The sequence below is a fragment of the Nyctereutes procyonoides genome, unplaced genomic scaffold, assembly GCF_905146905.1.
Source record: "Nyctereutes procyonoides isolate TBG_1078 unplaced genomic scaffold, NYPRO_anot_genome, whole genome shotgun sequence".
NCBI lineage: Eukaryota > Metazoa > Chordata > Mammalia > Carnivora > Canidae > Nyctereutes > Nyctereutes procyonoides.
Window position 1 is genome coordinate 3944425 of NW_026575145.1, and position 12052 is coordinate 3956476.

At 37.6% G+C, this 12052-nt stretch overlaps 1 protein-coding gene across 1 annotated transcript; it reads right to left on the minus strand.

Annotated features, from left to right (window-relative positions):
* Positions 1-538: 538 nt before the first annotated feature.
* Positions 539-10419, minus strand: CUNH14orf28 (chromosome unknown C14orf28 homolog). The gene is made up of 5 exons (XM_055309009.1): positions 10142-10419; positions 6845-7369; positions 4885-4974; positions 3384-3518; positions 539-2437 (listed from the first exon to the last, which is right to left on the minus strand). The coding sequence occupies exons 2-5, from the start codon at positions 7366-7368 to the stop codon at positions 2254-2256; spliced, it is 933 nt and encodes a 310-aa protein (XP_055164984.1). The 5' UTR covers position 7369; positions 10142-10419; the 3' UTR covers positions 539-2253.
* Between the last annotated feature and the right edge of the window lie 1633 nt (positions 10420-12052).

Consider the following 12052-nt stretch of genomic DNA (forward strand, 5'->3'; position numbering starts at 1 on the left):
TCAGAGGTTTGGACATTCCTCCCTAAATTTGCTTTATTTGTTCTTTATCTCCCTCTGATTGAGGCCAGGGTTTTCAAATCATTTTTTTTTTCTTCCATGAGGTATAATTACGTGTTTGGCATTTTTATTAAAAATATATTACGATTATTTCCTCATATCTTTCACTGCTCCCCTAACCCCGTCCCCCACACTCTAGCAGTCCAAATTTTTCTAAGGGTGTTTAAGGTTGTAATTTTCCATACCCTCACTTCACATTCTGCAGATAATTTAATTACTTTTCACCTATTTTCTACCCACTATTTAGTCAGCAGGGGAAATTGCTTTTTTCTACAAACCAACCACTACAATAACAATAAATTACCTATTATCTTTAAAATCCAACCCTCTTGGAATCACGGTCCAGAAGGCATACTTAAAATCTACTACACATTAAGTTCATTACTGATAGAAGCAACTGCCCAAATAAATACTTTAAAAGAAAAGATCTAAAAAGTTCATTAGTAACACAGAATCTGGGAGACTTACTTGTATATAAAAGAGGTAGAAAAATATATTTTTTATTTACATATTCAAGGTAGTCAAGATTTTAACAAACATATTAATCCTCACAACAACCCTGTGAGGTAGGTAAGTCATTTTTTTTTTTGTGATAAACTAGTATTATTTCAAATAAAGTGCAATTCTTAAAAGAACAATCTGCATTAACAAACCACTTATGTATATGCTAATATTTGTTTTTGTATATTTTGATTCATGCAATAAGGTGTCCCCAGAAAAACTCAATATAAATCAAATTCTATGTAAATACATGTGGGAGATTATTTAAATAAACTCTGGGGTAGATTTTTTGTAAAATAAATCATTATTTTTTATCCTATGTAAGACGTAATTTTCAAAGTATTTGCTCAAAGTGAGACATTCTCAGCATTATATTCAAATTTATTCATTCTTTCCTAAGTTCTTTCAATATGGCACAAAGCCAACGTAAGACTTAATTTACTGAATTAAATCTTACCAATTTGGTATACGGCAGTGAATTGTGTTGTCATGTAGTAATCTCCAAGTATACTGCATGCAATCTCAACCCAAAACCTAAGATGGACTGTAAACTGAAATTAAACACTAAAGTGGATGTTGATAATTGCAAAAAGTATTTTCCCTTGAGATTACTTTTTCCCTTAAAATTGCAAAAGGAAGAAAGATCTTAGGGTTTTGAAAACAAACATAATTTCTGATAACTATAAAATTCTAGTGATTTATATTGCAAATCAAACCCTCATGCTATCAGTTTACTACTTACAAGGAAGCCAGTAGTTACTCTAAAAATTTAGGTATTCTTTTTCTCTGTGCCAATATGACTTACAAGGAAAAAAATATTCCAGGCACCATTTTCTCTTAAATATATATTTAAAGTACATTTCTATTGTTAATTCAGCATTAGTAAGCATCCAGTCAGTTGCCAGATATTTATAGTTGTCTTATCTTCAGAATAGATTTTTATTATATTTCCATTATATTTGTTTAATTATATAATTTATTTGTAACAATAATTATAATTAAGCTTGCAAAGTTTAGTTAACACTTAAAATCTGCTGACAGGTTTATAATACTTTAGAGCAAGTGGTTAAAATAATTTGCCATTATAAAGAAATAATTCAAGTCCATAAAAACACTCTCACCAAAGTATTTTTAAAAACAGCTGCAGGGAAATTAGGCAAATCAACAGATAAAAAAGACTAAGCCATCTCTAAGTTCTACATTCAAATCCATACTAGATCCAACAGTGCACTTTGGATTTTAGTGAGGTAGGGCAAAAAATATAGTCAGATACATTTTGAACTGTTAAATTTATATAAACTGAAATACTGACTTGTACCCAGGTTTTATTTGAACAACCAAAAAGAAAAACTGAGAATTCAAATGGTGAAGTATTTTCTTGGTTTTAAAGACAGAAATGTAAAAATCTTTTGAGTACATATAAATAAAAAATACAAAGGCTACAAGATATATTTTATTTCAACATAAAGTATGCCTGTATAAAAAACCCAGGACATAGAAAAAAGAAATACAAACATTTTTGCATAGATTTTCTATATATAATATTTACCTGGGGCTAAACACCGGAAAATATACCTCTGAAACTAGTATAGTTTAATTATTTCCTTGGATACCAAGTATATACAAAATAAAAGCCCTTCATCTGGGGGAGGATGGGCAGGCGGGAAAACAATTTAATTTAGCATCAGTCTATATTTATTTCTCTGTTGCTCGAATATAAACCAATGATGACAAGAGGAGAAACTCTGGGGGTTTATTTAACAAAATTAAATTCACATTTCTGAGGCCATCATAGTGCATCCAATGTCCATCAATCTGGAAAGCTGCAGAATAATGATGTTCCTCTTTGTTAAATAATGTGGCACCTTCCAACAAGTACCTGCAAATTAAATGACAAAGTGTAGCAAAAAAGACAAAATTCTTGAACATTAAGTTTTTTTTTAAAGTAGGTTTCATGCCCAGTGTGGATCCCAACACGGGGCTTGAACTAACAACCCTGAGAACAAGACCCGAGCTGAGATCCAGAGTTGGATGCTTAACCAACTGAGCCACGCAGGTACCCCTTAAATTCTTAATTAAGGAATAAAAATATTGATAGTTTGCATTCTAGTCCCTAAAAAATATATCCGTCTATAAAAAAATCATGTACTATAATTAATTGGTAATTTGGGGTAAAATATTTAATAATTTAAAAAATTGATATAATTTAAGAATTTCGAAAAACATTTTAACAGATTAACTCTTAATCTGTATCATTCTATTAAATAAGAGAAAGTACACACATACAGAACCTAATTTTAAAGGCAAAAAGTTAAAAGACCCTGTATGTCCTAGCTTGTATGCAGACATTTTTATTTATGATGCTGAAAGTAACATTTTTTGTTTAAACGATAACCTTGTACTATACACTACTTTGACCTGAAATACAAGTAATAGCCAGTTGTTACTGTTTATGACATATCAGGTACTAAACACTTTAAATGCATTGCCTCATTAAATCCTCCAATAATGTACCAGATAGGTGCTGTCATCTCTGTTTTACAAGATAAGAAACTGATCTGTAAGCCCCAAGGTTACGTAGCTTATAAAACGTGGGGCTGGGATTTAAACTCAATTCTGTTTCATAGTCCACCACTATGCACACTGCCAGTGACTAACCCCCTGTAGTGGATTCTAATCTTATTCAGAAGACACAGAATTACAGATAGCTATGATTTTTTTCAACAGTATGCCTTTAAGGGCTAGCCATAGTCATGATAGAATAGCAGAGAAATAGAATCAATTTACTTTTTATTAATTTTATAAAACACAAAAAAGCCACCTACTTGTGATCAGATAAATCCAAGTAATATGGTACGTATGCCAGATCTTCAGATTTCCAATGCTGCATATTTAAGACAACAAAAGGGGGTGCCCCATGGCAGAAAACTCGCTGGGAAAATTCTCTTAAGCCACCACACCTAAAATTGAAATAGGCATGAACTTTATTATACTTTAAACTCAACTGCCTTTTATCAGTTCTGGGTTGTCTTTATTACTTAATTTCATAATAAGTATAATTAACTATTTTAGGTATAGGTAATGGTGTGGCTATGTTAGTATTTTATATACCTATACCCAGAAGTATATAAGCTGTGAGATTCTATATATATAAGAAATAATACGTGCAGGGACGCCTGGGTGGCTCAAGTGGTTGAGCACCTCCCTTCGCCCAGGGCGTGATCCTGGAGTCCCAGGATCCATTCCCACATTGGGTTCCCTGCATGGGGCCCGTGTCTCTGCCTCTCTCTGTATCTTTCATGAATAAATAAATAAAATCTTTAAAAAAAAAATACTACTTGTAAAACTCCAGGAAAAGCTCTAGCTATTTTTTTCTAAGCTTATATAAACATGTAGTGTTTTGAAATGATATAAAAGCTTTCATGTGTAGATACATTTTTTTTCTCAGCTGGTTTCAAAGGAAAATACTGGCAGAGAGATAAATGGTAGGACTCTTCCAGTCCTCTTTATATTGCATAAAATTCCCTAATTGCATCTTTTTGCCATTAGGATGAAACAAATTCTGTTTTCTTAGTAGTATCACATATTAAGCATATGGATCAGAATACCACAAATCAGAATATCACAAATACAGTAAAATCTCGATTAACCGGAATACTCAGGGCACAGTATTTTGATTCACAAATTTTACTGACTAAAGAATTAACCAGAAAACCATTTTGTTTCAGTATTTCCTGTTAAAATACATTAGTTCACTTTCTGGACGTAAGTATAATTAATTGAATGTATTTTATTCTTCTTCCCTTCTTTTGTGATTAAATTAGCTGTAAGATCATCCTTCTAAATCTTAATTCGCATTGTACAATACTGTAGATGAGAAATTGTTAAGAGACTGGGATGAATATGTTCTGCCCCTTTTGAATTTTTTTTTAACTATGTTAAATGTTTTGGTTTCCATTTACCTCTTTCTCCTAAATGAGGAATGCAGAAAAAAATCCAGTTAATTGAGGGTCCGATTAGCTGGGTTCCGGTTAACCAAGGTTTTATTGTACCTACTCAGCAGTGGGGAAAAAAAGAAAAGGCATTTGCTTTGTATTCATCAATTAAATGTAGTATGATATTCTATATAGTGAAGATTGATAATGACAACACAACATAAAATGGCATAGTAAGCTACAGTAGGTGTTAAGATTCCAAAAACATTAGGCTTCCTAAATACTTGTGAGTTGCTATTTCATAAAGTGTTAACATCAAAGAGCATATCTGTTCAGGTTTCTTTATAAAAAACAGAAATACTTTCACCTTAATTGTGTATTATATACTCACCCACTCTCTTCACACAGTTCAATCCTGGAACAGAATAACTCATCCACAGCCAGTCGTATCAAGTTTCCATGAGGAATTTCTTGGGGAGGACTACAACATTACAACATCTATGTAAGAATTGCTTTGGAATTTTACATGTTGAATACATTATTAGGATAACAAAATTTTACAGGTCAATTCATTAACAGCAAACAAAGTATAACCTCTATTTTTCATCTTTGTATTTGTTATAATTATAGAAATCAGTTGAACTTAATCAACATCAATGCAGGAAGCTTTCCAAGAAACATTATACCTTTCTGTAAAGTGATCCTGAAATATGCAGTTGTTACTTTAAAAAATTTTTGAGAGATTTCAGTAGAGGAGATTGTGGTCTTGGGAGAAGGAGGAGGACCCAGAATTATGAGAGCTGCCAATTAATTACATGACTAAATGCAAGCTATAGCGATTGTTGGCTTCTGTTACCTGATTTGTTAAAAAATTTCTTCCTACATATTTCAGAGATTGTTTTATTTTTATTTATTTATTTATTTTTAAATTTTTATTTATTTATGATAGTCACACAGAGAGAGAGAGAGAGGCAGAGACATAGGCAGAGGGAGAAGCAGGCTCCATGCACCAGGAGCCCGACGTGGGATTCGATCCCGGGCCTCCAGGATCGCGCCCTGGGCCAAAGGTAGGCGCTAAACCGCTGCGCCACACAGGGATCCCTCAGAGATTGTTTTAAATATAGGATTAAAATATAGGCAAAAGCCTTAAAAAGTTATATAGAATATATATGGAATATGATGAAAAATATTTCCTTGAGATGCTTAAAATATCAGCATTAATACAGTATTATACATATTTAATTATAGCTCTAAAACATATATAAATTGAAACTAATTTTTTAAAAAACAAATTTCTAAAATGCTTTTTAGTCCATTATAATTTAGAGTAACAAAACTTTTTTCCCTGACAGAGATTTTAAAATCAACCTCATCATATCAGCGGTATAGGAAAATGGACAAAGTGTATTTCAGAAACAAGAGAGGCCTTAATTGGCAGACTCTAAAAAGAATAAAATACCTTCAGCTTCCCATAAGTAGCATGATATTACAATATTAAACTAAAGATGCTAAGAAGAAATGCGAATAAGTTAGGGTATCACATGTATATCTTCAAAAGGGAACATCTATTAAGCTGCTTTTCTGGACCACAGGGCCAAATATACTTTCTGACAACAACATGTTTGGGTTTGTTTTTCTGTCCTGTTTTTCCACTGGCAGTTATCCTTTTCCCAGCTCATGTCCTTTGGGGGCTTTAATATTTCCCAACACTCCACTAGAGCTTGCCAGTTTGGCCTTCCTCCCTATCATTTACCAGTCTAGAGGTCTGCCTTCTCTCTCAAAGCCAAAATTCTCAGCAGGCTATCAGCACCTCTCCTAGTCAATGAAAGAGCTCCTCACATCCTATCTTCTCCAGGTATGAAGATTCCAAGTTTGGGATTTCTGTCTATAATTATGCCCTGGCCATGAAAAGAAGGAATATTTTCAATCTTTTTGTTCATGTAGAAATACCCTATTCAACAGAAATCCATTCCAGAGATGACACACTCCAGTAGAGTATTAAATGTTCTTTAAGAGGTTATGTTTGTGACACAAAAAATTATCTACAGTCATATTAGCAAATTCAATGCATGAGTAAAACATTTTGCATACTAATTCATTACTATCCAAGTTAAATAATAGTTACCAGTTGGTTTTCTAAAGTCAATTCTAAGATATTTGGATTTAATAAATGGTAACACTTTTGTCATGGGACTTAACTACAGTCCGGCCTTTGTGTGGTTGCTATGTGTAAGTAAATGCACAGGATCTGTACTTTAGGAAACACTTTGACTATATTTATTTATTTATAGCAACATTCATTTAAAAATATATTATTTTTGCTAAAAGTGACAGACTTTGAAGAAACTTACTTTATATTAATTGTGCGTTGCTGATCTTCCTGCACTCGAGTTGGACATCGCCAGTTGGAACAGTAACTCTCTTGTATGGTAGACATGAGATTTTCGAGATTTTTTGTAAAATTATCATGCTCATTCCCAAATAAATCAATTATTAATGAAGCTTTATGAACTTCAGATTTGTATTGCTGTTTTTCCATCTTGTCCCAAATCCAAAGTAGCTTCACAGTTGTGAAACTGTAGGTGTCCATTAAATAAAGGAAACAGTCTACAAACTCCCGACCTAAATGAAGAGAGAGTTCCCTGGGGAAGTTTTCATTTTCATTAAGAATGACATATAATAACATCAAGAATCCATCTATGGTGCAGGTATTTTTCAGTCTTATTTCAACATAGAGTGGCGTACAGGATACTGCTTTGCGGCCAGCTTTGATAGTAAAAACACCTCCCCAAGGAAGAACAGGCCTCCAAAATGAGCGATCTTGGTTATAGTTATTTTTAATTGATGCTTTGATCTCTTCAAACAGTGTCTTCATCCTGCATTTTAAAAGTTTAAAATAGAAGATGTAAATTTGTGATTTCATATGTTAAATGCATGAGATATGTTTAAATGAAAACAAAGCTATATAAAGATTCAAATTAGGGGTGCCTGGCAGGTTCAGTTGGTAGAGCTTGTGATTCCTGATCTCCCGGCTGTTAAGTCTGAGCTTCATGTTGGGTATAGAGATTACTTAAATATAAAATCGTTAAAAAAAAAAAATCAAATTAAATTTGGTTAGAAGGTCTACCAATATAACGAAAAAATTTAAAGTGATTCAAGCTGAGCCTTTTTTTTTTTGCAATATGCATGGCCTCTGGAAAGACCACTTAAGAAGTGCAATCTTTTTTGAGGTGCAGGATGAGCATTTGATAGACTTTTATACTAATTATATTTTATATAATTTTATCTGTGACATAGGAAGACCCTGAAATAAAAAATCCTAAATAAAAACAGAGCTATTTGAAGATGCAATCTAAATTTGGTCGGGCTCATTCCTCATGTAAACCTCCTTAGCTCTTCAAAATACAAGCTGTGCTTCATTTCCTTTTTAATATACATGATTCCACTTATGAAAATGCTATAATGGAATTCTTAGCTGGGCTACAGAATAATGGCCAATTATCTTTGAAAGACCACATATGAAAAGTAATCCAGAGTACTTAACTGAATAGTGCACAGTTGATACAAAAATCATTTCTATGCACTTTGGGATTTTTCATTTACAGTTTAGGACTATTCTGGATATTCTATTTTAACTATAGAGGCCCTGCTGTAAAGATCTGACTTGGTAAGTAATCTGATTCCCCTCTTTGTATGTTTTGGGAACGAATGGGGGTGTCCTCCTTATTTAAACTATTTATCCTTCTCCTAACCTTGAAGTTAGCTAAGCAATTTGTTTTTAGTCACTGAGAGTATTCTAGTAACATGTTCAGGTCATGTGTATCATACAAAGCAAAATTCTAAAAAGTTAAAGAATGAGGTCCAAATGAAACTGAATTGAAAAAGAAAAAAAAAAAAACTGAATTGAAAATACAGCTTTACCTGAGATAATAACTGCCTAAACTAAAAACATCATAGGGCTCCTCAATGTTGCTTCTATGGAAAAGTATATTTTCATGAAAAAAATATTCATGAAAAGTATATCTTCATGAAAAAGAAAAGCAGGCACAACATAAATCCAATATTCAGAAGTGCAGACCTATGTGTTTTTGTGTAAGAAATGAAGCTCAGAGTACAGACTTGCAGAATCACCATGTTGTGCGCCTGAAACTAATGTAACTACCGTTAAAAAAAAAAAACAAAACTGTTTTTACACTTTAAAGAAATTAAATTTAAACCGATTTTACAATACTAGCAGACTAAAAGTTCAGTTCTACAATATATACAACGCGGGCGCACGCACACACAGTATTTTCAGCTTGAGGCAAGATACTGTGGGCTCTAAAATATTCGACACTATATTTAGTCTTCAGTGTAGCTGTTTATTCATAGTCAGTAACGTGCTGGCTCTAGTCAACCATTTAGGAATAAGAGGGCGTGGCAAATCTGGAGCCTTAGGCAAACACCAACTGTTTCTTAATGTTTTTGGAGATTTTTCAAAAATCCCATGGCATTCACATGCTTTAAAAATGAAAATAACTTTCTTCATGGTTTCATTTATTTCTGTGTAATTTTAAAAAACTTTGTAGCAAGGTCACAACCCTGAGCTCAGATTCCCAAATGTCGCACTGGGAAGGAATCGTAAATCTGTGCACTGTTTTTCTTCGAACTATCTTTTAGACATGACCGAATAAAGAATAACTACAGCAATGGATATACTTAAGGAAGGTAAACTACAATTTTATATATATATATATATATATATATAAATATATATATATATCTGTAAAACGAAACTAACTTCTTTAGCCTTTTTTGGGGGGGGAAGGGAAAGACAGGGGTAGAGAGGACTGGAAGAACCAGAGGACACTTAATCGTTTCAGCATTAAGGTGGTGATTTGTTACAAAGAAAATTACAACAAAAATGGGTAAAAAAAAAAAAAAAAAAGAAAAAAGTGGGGAAATGGCTGCCAAGAGCTTCACTAAAAACTGTTTCTAAGATTTCACCACACCGTCGAAAAAGACTTCCGTTAAGCACTGCATCAGAAGCCCTGGAGGAGGAGGTATGCTGCTGGCATTATTGTCAGGACTCAACAGGCCCTCCAGCTTAAGTCGGCCAGGAAGACTCCACCGACCTCTGTTTCCTTGGCAAAACGACACCTTTCTTTTGCGGTCATTTTCAAGGGTGACAGTCTGTACTCCAAGCCGGTCGTGAGAACCTAGACCGCTCGCCCTAGGCACAGAATGCTGCACTCCCTAAGAGCTCGGCGGTCCTAAGGGTCCTCTCTGGAATCAGCACCCCGAGATAACCTGGAAAACGGCCACGCGCTCCGAGCCCCTTGAAGCTGCACGGGGCTTCGCGGCCGGGACCCGCTGGCCGCGCGGCGGGCGCCCGCCTCGGGCCCCCGCGCTCCGGCCCCGCCTACCCCGCCCCCGGCCCCCGGCCCCCGGCCCTCTGCGCTAGCCAAGGCCTGGCACCGAGGGCTGGCCCCGCAAGGCTGGCGCGTCCCCGAGCCCGGAGCAGGTGAAACGGCTGCGCGGCCTCGCCCGCGTCCAGGTAATGGTCCCCTAAGCGCCTGGGACTGCGGGCGCTGGGCGGCACAGCCGGGCCGCGGAAGGCGGCCCCACGCCGGCCAGTCTCCGTCCACCAGGAAGCCGACTTCTCGTACCTCCCCGGGGACCGAAAACCGCCGGTGCCGCCGCACCCGTCGCCGCCGCCGCTGGCTCATGGAGAGCCCGTGCCGCCGCCGCCGCCGCCGCCTCATCTACTAGCACCGTCCGCTGTCGGGGCCTCCCCGGCGTGAGTGCTGGGCTCTGGCACGGCCTCCATCGCACCCGCCGCGGCGGGAGCCACAGCAGCTCCAGCGCCCAGGCCCGATCCGACCGGACCCACGGAGCCAGGACCGCAGGACGCGTAGCTTCTTATTACGGAGGAAGATTCGGCCTGACCTCCTCCCGCCCCCTCCCCCCAGCCCCTAGTACCCAGCCGCCTGACGGCGCTGCTGCGCAGGCGCGAAGACGCCCCTGCCGAACGTGCGTGTGTCGGGGGTGTATACAGCATCCAGATTCGCCCAATGGGAGCCAAGATCAGGTGCGGGGGGGCGGGACCTTACAGAGAGGGGCGGAGTTCCAGCGTCAGAGGGTGGGTGGGTGGGGCAGCCGGAAGTGGGCCGGGCTTGCGTGGAGGCGGAGCTTTGTTGGCAAACCTGCTTGGCTGTTTTGAGGTCTGTGTCCTTTTAGGACCTTGGTTTTAGTTTGCTTCTAGGTCTTGGCTTCTTATGGGCTTAACTCAGAAGGGAAAGCCTCGTTTTCCCAGCAAATTTTAATTATGCAAGCTTTTGATGTTAAGTATGTAGTTAAGAAGAGGTGAATTAGTGGGTTAATTAGCCTCTCTTTAGTGTTCATAATTTGGCGAGGGTGCTGTGATTTGCAGGAAGTTAATAACGTGGATAGACATTAGATTGCTTTAGCCCCACTGTGGGGACGAAAAAACTGAGTGTTGGAAATGCTCAAGTACCACACATTAGGTGATGGCTGGGAATTGAAGCCAGAGCTGCTTAGTGCTGGAGTCCGTGGGCTCAACCACTGTTCTATTCAGTAAGCCCTAGTTCTTGTATCCTCGCTTAAAGGGTCGGCGCTTATATGGCTTAGCTCCTGGAGAACCCAGGCCACCCTGGAAAACTACCTTACCCCCCATTGCAAATGCAGATACTGTTGAGATATTACCCATCCAACTGTTCAACGAATAATGATTGTCTGGAAAGTGAAACCCAACCCCCAGAACATGCACTACAGAGAGCTCAAGGCCCGCCCAACACATCACTGGGCTCCTCGGTCACCGCTGAGTCTGGTGGGTCTCTTGACTAGTGTGATGGTCGGTCAGGGCTATGACAAGGACCTTCCTTGTGGACCTCTCTCAAAGAGTCTAGTGATAGAGGAATGGAGGGTACAAGTTTGGCTTTCTCAAGGTTATTACTGCAGGTGGTGATAGGAGGAAATGGACATCGCTCAGAGGAGGAGGAAAGAGGCCCTGCCCAAAAGGGAAGAATTAATAATTCTGGCACAGTCTGTTGTTTTTAGTTTCTCTGTTTTTCTTCTTTCTTACGGAGTTTCACAGATGAAGAAACTGAGGTTCTGTGTGATTAAACGACTAGTGTGTCTGTATTGGAATTTACATGCAAAAACTTTAGTCTCAATATTAAAACTATTCTGCAAGTAGAACACCCTTGAAAAATGTTTTAAAATGTGGATTATATGCTCAGTTGATAATCTTTCACAAGACGTGGAAATTAATTTTATACTGACTGGGTTATTCTCTTCCTGAAAACAAAACCCAATAGTGGTGGTTGTCACCATTTCTGGAGAATAGCAGAAACGTGACTCATGCTGAAGCTTAGCTAGGCGAGGGAAGCATGGATTCTTTGCATACTTGGGTAATTCACAAACCTCACTGAAGCCTTTAGCCGAGATTTCCATTCCGCTTCCCCTGTACTCATCTTAAAATCTGACAAACTGAGTTGCAGGGCTTTTTTTTTTTTTTTAAGATTTTATTTATTCATGAGAGACACACACAGAGAGAG

What these genes read in the sequence shown, in the direction of transcription:
- CUNH14orf28 (XM_055309009.1), bottom strand. Translation starts at nt 7,368, where the DNA reads ATGAAGACACTGTTTGAAGAGATCAAAGCATCAATTAAAAATAACTAT. An exon ending in CAACGCACAATTAATATAAA is followed by an intron (nt 4,975 to 6,844) that starts GTAAGTTTCTTC and finishes GTAATGTTGTAG; the next exon opens with TCCTCCCCAAGAAATTCCTC. An exon ending in TTGGATTTATCTGATCACAA is followed by an intron (nt 2,438 to 3,383) that starts GTAGGTGGCTTT and finishes TTTAATTTGCAG; the next exon opens with GTACTTGTTGGAAGGTGCCA.